We start from the raw sequence: 14,798 nt of genomic DNA on the forward strand, positions 1-14,798 counted from the left end.
TAACAATGTATGTACAAATACAACTTATATCAATTGCTCTACTCGAGTAGAGAATAGAAATATGCATGATTTTCAAGAACGATAATTTTCAAGGCGACATTTTCGGTTTGAAAAATGAATACAAATACTGTATGGAAATAGAATGTCTATATACCTTTATTGTCGCTCACAGGAAGTAGCCTCCTCTGTCGCCCAGCCGTTTGCCGCTTTTCTTTCCTTTCTCCCCTTCTCCTTCTTTCCTCTTTTTTTTCTTCTCCTTCCTCCGTCGGTTTTCCAGCAACACTCTTTTCATCCACAGTATCAAGAAATGAGGTCTACGTTCAATCACCAGCAAATCGGACGCATCCTTTCCAATGTGTACTTTTCTCCGATCTCTTATGTATTTATTTCTATCCCACGCGTGCCCTTTATCCTATACTCTACGAGAGACGTATATATACACGCATGACGCACGCTTGCTCGCGTCCGTCTTTTCTCTTTCTATTTTGTTTCTTCCTTTTTCCAACACGTTTCTTCCAAACCAGGACAATAAGCTCTTTCTTTTTCTACGGTTCGATACACTCAACGACTGTGAATTTTTTTTTCTTCTTCTTCGCGTCACTTTATCTCCCAGGTTACTTTGTGACCTGCTCTTCTCTATATTCCAGTTGTGTCCAGTTCTTTCTACTTTTCGTTTCTTCTTGATTTCACAAGTTTGCACAGAAATTGAATTTCCAACGGGGCCGTAGGCGGAGAGGAAGGCCACGAAGAAGGAAGAGGAACGTCGGCTGTGCGCACAGCTGCGATCACGGAACGTCGTGATCCGGAGGAGGCGACATTTCTACGCGGTACGGGAGCGACACGCGATTTCGTGCAAGCCTCGAGCCGAGTGAAAGGGAGAAGAGGGGAAAGACGGGAGAGAAAAAGAAAGAAAGCAAGCGAGCCCGACGTTGTCTATAAGCCGGCGAACGGTGAGTTTTCCTTTCCTTCGGAGCCACTACGAGGCGCCCTTCTCTCTTTCTCGCCGTCTTCTTACCCGAGAGCTCCAACAGCCTCTAAACAATGAATACAATACGCCGTGATGGCTGACGTGCGGACAAAACGCGCACGCCGAACAATGTCCCGCGAAAAAACGCGCAAGGGTTCTCTTCGCCACGACGTTGCGAAGAACAAAAAAAAAAAAAAGAAAAAAAGAAAGGAAAAAAAAAGAAAAAAAAAAAAGGAGGAAAGAAAAATATGAAAGAGAGACTAGTCGTTACTAGAGACCGAGAAAAATAACGAAGAGCACGAAAGAAAGGAAAGATGTAAGACGATGCGGGTCATGTTTTTTAACGATACAAATATTCGTAAATACACAAATTCACAGCACTTCTACCAATCCAGTAAATATCTCGGCCGTTGCTCGGCGAAACGAACTCTTGGGATTCGCATGTTGTTTCTAGTTTTGCGATTTTACGATTATGTACACTTGACTTCGCGCCAGAATACGACACACGAGGAGGAAGGCTTCGTAAAACGATCGTGACGTTCTGTGGATCCAGTTTTACTGAAGAAATATGGCGTTCGCAAACACGATACACAACGGCACGGTAACGGTCGAAAAATGCACGTTTCCATGTGTCGCTATGGCCGCCTTGGACGTTGTGGATCTAATGACCTGTGCTGCTACGAATATCGACCGATGATAATACTCGCTCTTCTACGTTTTTGTCTTCGTTGAAAATGAAATATCAAATCATTGTAAATTACCAAACTAGATATATATATATATATATATATATACGATACTTAAATACGCGTCAGGAATAAAATGACAAAATCAGGCGTGCCAACTTGAAAGCCATTACTAAGTGACATAGGTTTAGTCATTAATACCAAACCATTAGCGAGTAATACAGATCCCGTAATTAATCACTCCATACAGAGAAATATTGAACACACGTTATGAATGATGTAATTAACAATCCTAAATATTTTTCGAACGAACTGCTGATGAATCGCCGTTATTCCCCGTTATGTTACCGACAAACAGTTCGGTTGTATATCGGATAAATAAGTGGGAGACGCTACCGCTTCTATGTCGCTATAGTTTCCGTGCTATATACCCTTCATTTCTAACGTGGAACGATTAAGTAACGAGGCGAGCTTGTACGAGTCTCTCGTTCTCCCCGTGCACGAGAATAAATTCACCCTGCACGCCCCGGCGTGAGGATCGATACGCACGATTATTTCGGGAACTCGCCCCGTTCTCGTCGAGTATGAGAGCGAGTTACCGTGCGCGACAAAGAGAGTGTGACAGAGAGCGAGAGAGAGACAGAGGGAGACAGAGATAGAAACAGAGAGAGACAGGCGGACAAAGAGAGACAGAGGCAGGGAAAGAACGAGCAGCATGGAGAAAGGAACGGAGAGAGGGTGAGCCGGCAGATAGAAAGAAAGGGAGACACGTGGAGAAAAAGAGGGATAAAGAGTCAGGACGAAACCGTGGCGTGGCAAGAGACAGAGAGGCGAACGGAGAGGGACCCTTTTTGCCCCTGGAACGAAGGCTGCAAAAGAGGCTCGGGGAAAGGTCGAATGGGCACGTAACGTTTCGAACAACGCGCGAGCGTTGAACGTTTTTCAACGGGCGACGGAGACGACGTCGACAACGGAGACGAGGACGATCGATTTTCGTCGAAAACGATGGACACAATCGCAAACGACACGAGCAGGCTCCGCTCTTCCCGAGTTCGTAAACGAGTCCATTCGACAACCAAGCAAATCCCACGATGCCGAGTGGCGCGTTGCGTGACCGAGCACGAACGAACGAAGCCTGGTAATAAGCGGCTGAGAATCGTTCGAGGCGTACACGAGTCCTTTCCACTATAACAAAATACGCTCGACGTAACCTCGATCAATTTATGGGGCGTCGTAGGTAGATAGAAAATTATACTTGCTACCTGCGCGTCTCGAGTTCCAACAGCAATATAAGATGCCATGTCTCTCTGCTTTTGTCTTTTTGTTTTCTCCCATTTTTTTTCTCATCGATAGAATTCCAATGACTGAATATATACCTAGATGCTAAAAATATTCGAAGTAAAAATTCTATTTTTGTTACGTTTTGCCGTAAGAGAGAATTGATTTTACAAGATTGAATTTGCATTCAGATATAATTCGAAGAAATTTTGATCAAACTCGTGTTTGTTAATATATAATTTCTATAAATTGAATTTGAATATCACAAAGCGCGCAATTAAATTCAAATCGTCGCAATATTAAACAATTTTTCAAAATACAGTAAAAATTAATTAAAAAGATTTAGAGAAAATTATTTTGAGATTTTAGTTTTTTATAATTTTTTAAATATACATTCGTATCACCCAATTGATAAAATTAGTAAATTATATTTCGAATATTTCGAATTATTTCAATCGCGTCTATCTATCCTATTTATCAAACAATTCAAATTGATTAATAAATCAAATTAAAAAAAACATCATGTAAAAATGATTGATTTCATAATAAAAATGATTTATTTCATAAATTCATTTAATTACTATAATAAGCCTGTAGCCTATTCATCGCATTACGAGTAAGTTATGAACACCTATTCATTCAGCTAGTATTTGCCAGTTGACTTAAAGGATTCATGGATTCTTTATTCATGTATGCTAATTGCGCTCCACGGATTACGCCGGTTAGTCACGAGATTCATCAGCTGGAAGGGTGAACGCGTCGTTTAATTTGCTGAATCCTGCATTACGTCGTATTTGTACCAATTGTCCGTTTGTAACAATTATCGTTCTTGGACAGGTTGAAACCATCGAGGTGAAGCAACGTTTCGTCTGGCACGACACTATAGCTTCGCAACGTCTTCCGCGATAAGTCACGTTTCGATTTCATAAGACGATCGATCCTTCTACGAAAGATACGCCCTCTTTGTCTCTTCCACGTTCTTTATCTCACACCGATGACGTTTATCATTCGGACGTGAAATACTAAAATTTTACGATCGAAACTTTACGATATTCATTTAATCCTTTCATTAAGTAAATCAATTTTCTTTTTTTTATAAAATTAACAATCGAATTGCATTATCTTTTTTTGTCAAATAAATATTTATAGAATCATTAAGTATAATTGGAAAAAAAAAAAAATTGTACAGGAATCGAATGATAAATTCACTTTTCTAACGTTGTATTAACGAAATTTCAGGACAAAAATTAAAAACAAATTGAATAAAATAAATAGAACGTGCCAATCAGACGTGACATTGTGAAAGGACAGCCTAGAACATTTCAACTACAGTCTGAAGATACTTTCGAATTTGGTGACTACGAAATCTGTTCATTCTTGCCAACATTTGAAATCTATTAAGTAGGTATATACAACTAACCGAATTTTTCTTTCATTTTTCAATTAGAGTTAAAAATATATCGATGTGTTTTTGACGTGGAAGAAAATTGTTCCTCTTTTTATTTCAAAGATCATATTCAGAAGAGTATATATGTGAAAATTGTTACATTCGAAAATATACGAATCGGTGAAATAAAACGTCACGCGCTGCGTGAACGTGTAGCGGGAACCTCGATGGAATATAACTGTTTCTCGAATGATCTATTTGTCACCGATATAAGTTGCATCAAAAACTCGAAATTACGCTTCTGTAAATTTTACTAGAAAATCAGTAGTAGTTTGTATGATCGAATAAAAAGCATATACATTCTTTCGTTATGTTATCATCTGACCAATCCTCCCCACTACCGTTTCTTGCACAATTACAATTACTTTATCTATCACCGATAAAAATACATTTGATATACAATTTCTTTGATATTCGATTATATCAATTTTTTTTTTAAATTTAGATAATTTTACGAGCATTTAAAAATTCTTATTAATTAATTCTTCGTTTATTATTATGAAGCAATAATTAATTAATGATAAAACATTTAATTTTATACTATAATTTTTGTGCGATATATGATCGAATTTAAAAACATGGTGCGGCTAACATTGGCGTTGATGTTGGGACGCGAAATGTATCCAACGTGAGCGCGCACTGAATAATAGATTGGAAGCAAGCATATCAGCTATATATCCTTTAAAGCGATTCTGAAGTCATCAAATTAAACGGTCGAAAAGACTTCTGCCAAGCACGAAGTCGGTGCGCATCCTCGGTCTCCACCACTTTAGCCACACTCAACGTAAGAAGTGTTCTCACGGAGAACTCGCAAAAGAGCGCGCATCTCGTTCTTCGGCGTCGATTTAGGTCGTTAACGGTAAAACGGCGTTTGCGCTCCGCGAAACTAAAGAAGACCCGTTAAGACGGCTCTCGATTTTGCTGACGTGCCTCGCGCGATTGCCGTGTAATTGCACCTGCACGAAAATTGCGTCACCATGCTTCTTTAAGCATTGTTCCATTTCCATAATTCTAAATATCCCGAAAACAATTTTTATATAACCTTTCATACATGGATACACATATATATGAATTTTTTTCTTTTAATTTATCTTAATTATGCAGTAATAATGTTTCAAAAAAATATTACGATGCATGAAATAAAGTTATTACGAATTTCGAACGTGTCGAAAGATGACACGTTTGTCACGCAACACGAGCGTCGTCATATTAATTTTTCTTGATCGCTTAAAATGTTCGAACGTTCGTATTAATCGCCGTTCAAATGAACAATAGAATTTGAAACGAGACGGATGCGTATAAGGTATATATACAAGGGAAGCATCGGATTGTATAAAGAAAACGAAAGAAAATGTACCATTACGATCGACATCTCTCGAAATATATTATTCTGTCTTACCTAAATGAATTTGCTCCTCGTGTGTCGTATTGCATCTAATCTTTTATCTTGCTTGCACTTTTTCTATCGTATATGGAATAAATGAACACACATATAAACGTCGCATAAAGAATCAACACCAGCGACTGTATTACTTCGGTCGTGTCTCACCTATCGATTTACGATCTATCGATTTCTTTAGTCACCGAAGCACAACTGTGTCACAACCTCAAATTTCAAGGATTCAACGAACTGATTACTCTTGCACTTTATAAAAAAATCGGACAAATAACGCGCGAAACTGTTACACTATGCGAATATCCCGTTAAATCGATTTTTTTTTTTCAACTTTGACGATATGCAGCATACTTCTTACCTAACGTATCAAATATTTGGTTCGCGTGTCACGTCGTTGCCTACCGAGCTTGGCTGCACCTTCAATTCGACGAAATATCATTCCACGTCTCTCAACCTCTATGAGACAGCGAGACCTTCGATGAGCCGCACTTTGTGAGAGGGACGCGCAGGTATAACACGATGATGTTTGCAATTGGACCTCGAAGCTTGTGAGACTCTCACTCGTTCGAGCCCCAAGCACGACACGTCGCGGTGGCGTCCCGAGGAACAAAAAGCCGAGTAACGACGATCACACAAAGGACAATCGATGCTTTTCTCTCTCTCTGGATTTTCACTGATATCCGTCGCACTGATTTCACACGCTACGAATACGTATCACGCTCAAAACACCCGTATTTATAACCGACAAATTACGCGTTCGATTCGATGCGTGTGTTTTGTTTTATAACGCGGTATACAAAGATCGTCCGTTTCTTCACGTTGTCCGCCCAAACAAGAATCGTACTCGCGTCTATCTACGTCCGTACGTCGCGGGCGCCGATGGCGGAATGAACCGGTGGCGCCGCGAGCGCCGACACAGGCGCCCTCGTGAACTAACCCGCCTCTTCTACCGACACAAGCATAACCTCTTACCAATACGATAGACCTACACTCATCAATGCCAGAAATACGCCGCACGAATACATGGAAAATGAGTAGGATCGTACGACAGCTACACTCCGCCGAATCTATAATGGATATTCGCACCGACGGACCACCTGGCCCGCCTCCCCTCGCTACAATATCTAACGGGTGTCCATCGATTTATAACGATACGAACAATGGACAGCCAATACATATCGTGTAATACGCCTTGTATTTTTTCTGACACAGTATATAATTTAAACAGAGAATTACGGTGCTTTTGTTTTCGATCGTATTCACATCCTTGAACGATAATTTATTTTACAATGATATTTTTCTCTCGTTGAAATTAGTCGAATCGAGGTGTTATTGTACAATTAATTAAATTTAAGTTGTGATCAAAAAGAATGTGCTTTGTGTGATGATTGATATGTAAAAAATTCGAATGAACATCGTAAAATATTAATATTAAAATTACGATTTTTTTGCACGAAATACGAAGAAGCGTATAATAATGCTTATTAAATTGAAGATAGATAAAAATATTATTGACTCGATGATTTAAGAAAAGTGCTGTGTACCTTTCCAGTTATTTTCCTTTGGGCAACGACACATAAACGGATTATTGCTATAAGCACGGATAACTGCGATAACGTTGATACAGTTACCTCGTTACCCCTTCTGTCGTAATCGTAATAAAACCTCCACTGTTCTCGAACTCTGCTCTCTGTAACTACGTTAATTGGCCTCTGAACAGCCTGTACGGTCTGCACGACCCAACGAACTAACGGGTGTCTATTTTTTAACCAGTTCGATTCCTCGATGAACACCTCTTGCCAGACTCGCGGTCATAAGTGTTTCATCTTGTTTTGAGCATCGAGCATGTATTTCATCCACCTCCATCTTAAACATCAATATATAATCATTAAATCGCTACTATCCGCACAGATTTACCACGTCACGTATGATTATGCATTTCCACGTCGGCTATCGTAATATGCAATTAGTTGGATCGCGTAATAATACGTTTCCTTATTTACATCTCTCGCTGAAGTTGATGCAGTGTAGCAAACGAAGGAAAAGAGCTAACGCGCATGCAACTATGTATATCTCTTCCTTCCGATGTAATCTTGGGAATAAAGGAAGGACTTTGAGGAAACTCATTACAACTGCTCGCACTCTGTCCTCGTTGTTCTCGTCTTTGTTGTGCCCATTCGAGGGCATTGGTGGACGCTCATTTCTTATCCGAAGAAAGAAAAGTGATTGTCTTAGTTCCATTCGGATTACAACGGGTATTGCCAATATCCGTTAAGATAATTCTCTGATGTATATACACGTGTACACGATCGAGAAATTTCCTTACGATTTTAAATGTAAGTAACCGAGAATTTATTCGGTATCATATTAATAGTATTCGTAATTCTATGTATTATTTTGGTTATAAAATATGTTAATTGATACATGGTGAGAAATTTTGCTGTTAAAAATAATCGACGCTCGCTTACAAATTAACTAGTCAATCGGTAATTATTATCATTTGCTAATCATTCTCTCGTATGCAATGTATGCAATTATACAATTATTCATTTCGATACGCATATTAAATGAAATTCGTCAAATCAAAGTGGCATTCGCATCAAAAATTCCATCGTTCTATCTTTCTTGTCATGGTGGTGCTCGCATTTCGTTCGTTGTGTTCAACTTCGTCGTTGTGTTCGGATCAAAAGTATTGGTGGACAGTCGTTTCCCATCCAAAGAAAGAGAGGAGTCGTTGGCGTTCGGTCGCGTACCTCGCGAACCACAACGCGTAAAGAAAGAAGAAAAGGAAAAGAGGGGGAGAGAGAGAGAAAGCAAAAGACCACAGCGAGAGCGAAAGGGAGACGAGAAGTTCCTCGATGCCGCTTGCTGGACGATGGAAGGGATAGATACTTGGCGTTGGGAGGGGGAAGGTAAAGAGCGGTGGACGGTGGAAGGGGGCGACGAAGAGGGGGAGGAAAGAAGAGAGAGAGAAAGGGAAAAAAGGCACGTTGTCCAAGTAGATGCGATACGCGCCGGAGATCGTACGCAATGCCTGTGGCTATCTAGCTTAACTCGTGAAAGCCTAACGAATGTTCTCTTCTTACCGTGTATGTGAATTTCTGTCGCGCGCGCGATCCGCAGCCAGACACCTGCGCGAGATAATGTCTCGTAATAGCTTCTGCACGAACTTCGCGATCAATCTGATCCGTAATTTTTGATAGTTTTCCAACCAGGTAAGATCAAAATGCATACAGAAAAAATAGAATCACTGTGATACGTGAAAATACATATCCTATAGATAGCATATGTATATTCGTTGAACATTTTTCTTTGGATATATACATATATATATATTATATACGTTTGTGCATGTTTACGAGCAAAACTTCTCTGGTTCACGAAACCCGTAAATATGAGATTTATAGTCAAGCGGAAAGTAAATACTTTCAAGAATAACTAGGCATTAAGATTTGATAACTTTCAAAGTCGATCTATTCGAAAACATATAAATATATATATTTATATATTCAGATGTTGATGATTTGTTACTTGACACATGTAACACGTAATAAAAATTGTGTTAAAAATTAATGAAGATTGATCCCGTTGAGAAAGGAGAGAAAGAGAGAGAGAGAGAGAGAGAGAGAACGACGTGAATATATTTATTGTAATCTTGACACAGTTTCGGAATCCAAAGCCTCTTCCTAGTTTCTAGGGAATCTCATACTTCAAAGTTCACCTTCGAAACAAGACAGTTTTATCGCTAATGCGCTTTGCACCTTGAAACATATGTTCTTCGAAATATTCCTGCATCGCAGCAGTTATATATCGATGCTGGGTAACATTGTAATACGATACACGATGATATTTCATCTATTTTGCGGGGAGTGTGTAATATGTATACATATATGAGAACCGGTGGAATACACGGAACGAATAAAGTATATAAAGACAGATGGAATCTGTGTTGATCACGTCGATCCGTGAAATCGTGTTAAATTGTCGTTCAAAATTACATTTCGGTTATAGATACTTACAAAATGATCAATTTTTAACGTTAAATCGCGCAAAAACTACATATATGTGTTTACTTACCTATATGATCAAAAATAAAACAGATCAAAATAAGATCTAGAAGATCATAGAAATTATATAAAAAAAAAAAAAAGAAAAAAGCAATATTCGTGTACACGATGATGACGATAGTAGCTGGCTTGCAATTTACAACGACGAAAAACGATTTCGAGGCGTGGAGCCACGTTGCCGTAGCTGCGTATGGATCGAGTTTTAGCAGTGGACGGTCTCGCGGATCTCTTTGTGCAACACAAGGGCCGCAGGGCCATCTTCTTTCTCTTCTTTGGACGGCCTCTGATATGTACCTACTCCCCTCTTTCTTTACTGCTTTCACATCTTCCTTCTTCTTCTTTAGCAGCAGAGCGGCGGCGGCAGCAGCAGTAACATCTCCTCTGACGCCGCTCCTCTGTCCTCGCGACGAGTCATCTCGTTTAGGTCGTGCAAGCCTGCAGGGGGAACGAGGAGGACTCGATGGCGCGCGGAGACGCCGGGCACTCAAGGAGTGGGGGAAGGGGATCGCTAGCTGCGGCGCGGGGAAGAGAGGCGGGAAGGGCCGATGAGCCAAGGAACGAGGAGAGGAACCGAGAAGAGAGGCGACAGGGTCGAGGGAGAGTAGCTACGGGACAGAAGGATATATGGCTGTGTATTATGTACTCGGGACCCGTGTTACATACGCCTCCGTTTCTCCATGTATACGTAAGCGAGCAGGTGTGCGTTTTCTTCTGTGTGTTTGGTTATACACGTGTTGGTTCGGGCGCGCACGTATACCATCGTATCCTGATGCGGTGCACGAAAGTGTGTGCGAGCAAAGGCTCACTTCTCACGCGAGTTTCTTAACCAGCTCGCATCGAAGATGTGGCGAACATGGAATCACGCGACTCACGTAAAAAATGATCCTGCGATCCTGGCGCGGAAGATGGAAGGACGGAGTGAGAGGATGGTGTTGCGCGGCAAGAGATGGGATAATGGCACGCCGAATGGATGACGCGTACAAGAATGGAGATTCGAGCAGTGTTCGTAGGTGGAGTAGAGCGGAGAACAGTACCAGACAAATTGCGACTGATAATTATCATCATTGGTGGACAGAGATATGGGGTAGGTTTGTGACGAGATAAATTGACAAATTTTTGACAAGTATAGAATTGAGATTGGTGGAAATAGCTTGAAAATACTTGATTCGATTGAACGACCGAGATTGATAGATTTTTGTTAAAAAGCTATTGAACGTTTTATTAGAGGTGATTAATAATATAAATATTGCAATATATCACAGATACATCATTAATAACGTAAATAGTTAAGATTTTAATTATACGATTTTTCTACAAATGATATATCAATATTTTGAAAAATCTGTTATGAATATACGAATATATAATATATCTATATATTTTTAAAAATATATATATTTTATTTGTTTGTTATGAATGAAAGGTATTTTCAAAATATTCACAATCGATTGTAAGTTAATACTATATATGTACAATATTGTTTATTTTAAAATTCTTTTAATAGCAATCGATGTTTAATTCAATTTAGATTAATGAATTACAATTTTGCGTAATATTTAACGAATTATAATTTAAATATTAACAAAAAAATAAATAATTAACATTATAAGACATATAGCGAACTCTAGTGATCAGAATTATTAACATGTTTCATTCCACCAGAATCCGATAGTATCGACTGAAGGTAACATAAAACTTTATTACATTTTGACAAATATATAGTTGAAAAATAATTATGATCATTATTATCATTTGTTGTATATATCAATCATTAATAATTGTATATATACTTCATACTATATAATAATATAATTATTATTATTAATATAATTTACATAGATAATTTTAGTATTTTAATACAAATTTGTATTTTATTAATATTAATATTTTTAACTATTATTATTTAACTATTATTATTAACTTATCATCAATTAATTTTTCACTTAATTCTACTTTTCAATTAATTTTAAATTAAACTATTTCAATTAATTTTAGACTAAACCATTATATATTTTAATTAATTTTTATAAAATATTTCATATGAAATTTATAATAGTTTTATATGATTATAATATTGCTACAGATTTGGATAAAGAGTTAATGATTTTCTTTCTTTTCCAAATAATATCCATGGTAGTATTGGAAAGTTTACAACCATCCACAAGGTTATTACTACTATTTTATTGTATATCATTCGTACCACAAAGCCAATATACGGTTTATCTAGAAATAATTTTATTAAAATAAAATTGGATAGTTTTAAAATTTTTAAAAAGCAAATTCAAAACAATCTTACTTACCGTACATATATATTACAAATTGACGATATTTCAAATTCAGATATGAGTACCATGAGAGAGGTTTCTTATCTAGAAAAAAGATTAATCGCTTAATTATTTTTGAATAAAAATAAAACAACGAAATACATTTTCACCCACACTAACATTTTAACCCTGTCAAATCATATGTCAAATACAAAAGAGTGTCGTGATTGACCGATACGTCCATGTACCAAATTCCTTTCGTTACATTCGTCACATATTTCATATATTCAGGATGCGGGTCGTTCAAGTGTTTTGCTATTATCTCATTCTGTATTTTTTTACATAATTCTCTCGTCTCCGCTATCGTTTTTCTACAAATATTCATTCTAAAAGCATGGAAATAATTTAATTTAATCGTTAAACGCGATGATATATTTGTCATTCATGTTCAAACACAAATACTTAAAATTTCTAATATTTTCTTAACATATTTACCTATCCGATATGCCCAATAAATATCCTATAATTTGCCAATAATGATTGAAACCTGACAAATATTTTTCAATATTCGTCATTCCCAACTTTTCCGGAACCAAGAAAACATAACCAATGAAACCGAATTGCGTAATTGCCATGTCCTTTTGATATATTCCATTAAGACCTTTTTGAATTCTTTTTCTAGTAGCATTAGAATGCCTCCATCGGATGGCATTTATTGCTTTGAACCACCTTCGAATATTATTAATAAATTCCATAGAATGTGTGTACGTTTTATCTAGCATAAATTAATATTTATTAACTCACAATAAATCCGGACTAAACAATTCCGTTTTATGAAGTGCGTATATATGCAATATTGTTTGCATGTATCGTTTGTAAGATATAGGTACCGTAATATTATTTTTCGAATCTACAAGAATCTGAAATTTGAATAAATTAAATTTATTATCTATCTTTATACGATATTACAATCTTATACGATATTACAAAAATTTTGATAAATTTTATTAGTTTGTTTGCTTATTCGACGAACATTTGAAAAGAAAAAAATTCTTTCTTATCATCTTATTTAAATCTTAAAACGATGAAACATAATAATATTTCATAATATCGAAACATGTAATAAAATTATAATATGTAAATATAATTTTTAAAATTTTTCGAAAAACTTTCTCTGTTAGATTTGTTAAATTTCTATATATATATATATATATATATATATATATATATATAATAAAAGAATATCATTTATAAATAATCATTTTTTGTTATTTCTTTTTGAGACGTTTGAGAAGAAATCAATTATATATTCATTAAAAAATATAAATACATTACCTCTAATATATCTGGAACAGCCAATATCGCTATTAAACCTGACAGATTTGCAGCAATTATTGTTAGTAAATAATCCATACAAAGTTTTTGACCTCTAAAATTGAAATTTTCATTCATTAATATATTATACTCGATTCATTTATATAATTTTTTCCTCGAACTCACTTTTTGAATAATTTTTCATCGTACCATTCTGGTAGATTATCTGGTGTCACTTTCACAAATTTGGGGTCAATTTCTTCTTTACAATTTAAAAGCAATTGAAAATGTTCGTCTACCGTTGCTGGTTGAACTGATTTTAATTATTGTTATTATAATAACAATAATATAATAATATTAATAATTAATTAATATATAAAATTGTTAATTATTACATATATACATATATGTTACATATATATATATTTTTTGAACTTTAATAATAAATACATCGATATACATTGAAATATATATTTAGAAAATGTTATGAAAAAAATATATCGGTGAAAAATGAAAATTAATATAAAGTTATAAATTTGTTCTTTTAAGAAGATTTTAAGATAAGAAAGAAAAAAAATTGGACGAATTATGCGCAATTTTAAAGAAAAAAATTTTTAAATAAATACTTACCATCGTAGATATGTTTTTTATCCGTCATGATTTCTCGTTCGATGATCACTTTCGAACAAAAATTTTATTATATCACTTTTGATCAAAGATATAATTTTCTTATATTTAAATTCAAATCAGAAATAAAAAAATTCGGTTAATTAAAAACTTATTTTACACTTGAATAACGTAAAAAACGTAAAAACGTAAAAAATGTCGTCCATACTGTAGCGTGAATGAAAAGTGACTAGATTATATTCTATACAACAATACTCTTAAATCCGGTTACTCCTTCCAAGTACCACCACTTACTATATAAATTTTCATTGTAAATTATTTTTATCTATTCATTTTATATCCATATATGTTTTATCGAAATAATTATATATTATACATATATTATTTATAAATAATTTTAATTTATAATAAGATTAAAAATAATAAGTTATTAATTAGTTATAATTACATTAATCATATTAAAGAGATGAAAATTTTATATACTCAATTAAAATAATATTAAATTCATGAATGATATAGATAAAAAATAAAAAGTCTAAAAATAATTATATTTTTGATTAGATAAAAAAAGATCGGATAGAACTATACTATTTCTTATACTCTCTCTCTTGTTTTATTCATTTTAATCTTAATTATTCCTTAAATTCATAATTAATATATTCAAATATCATTATTAGAATAATTAATGTTATTCATTATATCTTGTAACGATGAATATGGAACAGAGAGAAGAAGAAATATTTCTTTTTTCT

At 35.5% G+C, this 14,798-nt stretch overlaps 2 protein-coding genes across 21 annotated transcripts in view; both read right to left on the reverse strand.

Annotated features, from left to right (window-relative positions):
* The window catches only part of LOC551071 (bromodomain adjacent to zinc finger domain protein 2B), a 139,081-nt gene extending 132,413 nt beyond the window's left edge, over window positions 1-6,668 (reverse strand). For 10 of the 20 annotated variants that reach the window (XM_026445703.1, XM_026445700.1, XM_026445694.1 and 7 more), the window contains exon 1: window positions 5,778-6,667. The gene's annotated coding sequence lies outside the window, so the exon portion shown is untranslated. Of the gene's footprint in view, window positions 1-154; window positions 1,035-5,777 lie in introns of all 20 variants that reach the window. The other 10 variants (XM_026445680.1, XM_026445670.1, XM_026445691.1 and 7 more) reach the window with 5 other exon arrangements.
* A 5,157-nt stretch (window positions 6,669-11,825) lies between these two features.
* LOC408641 lies at window positions 11,826-14,279 on the reverse strand. Its single transcript, XM_392181.7, has 8 exons — window positions 14,050-14,279; window positions 13,606-13,732; window positions 13,441-13,534; window positions 12,910-13,025; window positions 12,601-12,834; window positions 12,286-12,491; window positions 12,142-12,210; window positions 11,826-12,064 (listed from the first exon to the last, which is right to left on the reverse strand). Exons 1-8 carry the CDS (start codon window positions 14,075-14,077, stop codon window positions 11,919-11,921), a joined length of 1,020 nt encoding a protein of 339 aa, XP_392181.4. The 5' UTR covers window positions 14,078-14,279; the 3' UTR covers window positions 11,826-11,918.
* Between the last annotated feature and the right edge of the window lie 519 nt (window positions 14,280-14,798).

This window comes from Apis mellifera, linkage group LG1 (assembly GCF_003254395.2).
Source record: "Apis mellifera strain DH4 linkage group LG1, Amel_HAv3.1, whole genome shotgun sequence".
In the NCBI taxonomy this organism is placed as follows: domain Eukaryota; kingdom Metazoa; phylum Arthropoda; class Insecta; order Hymenoptera; family Apidae; genus Apis; species Apis mellifera.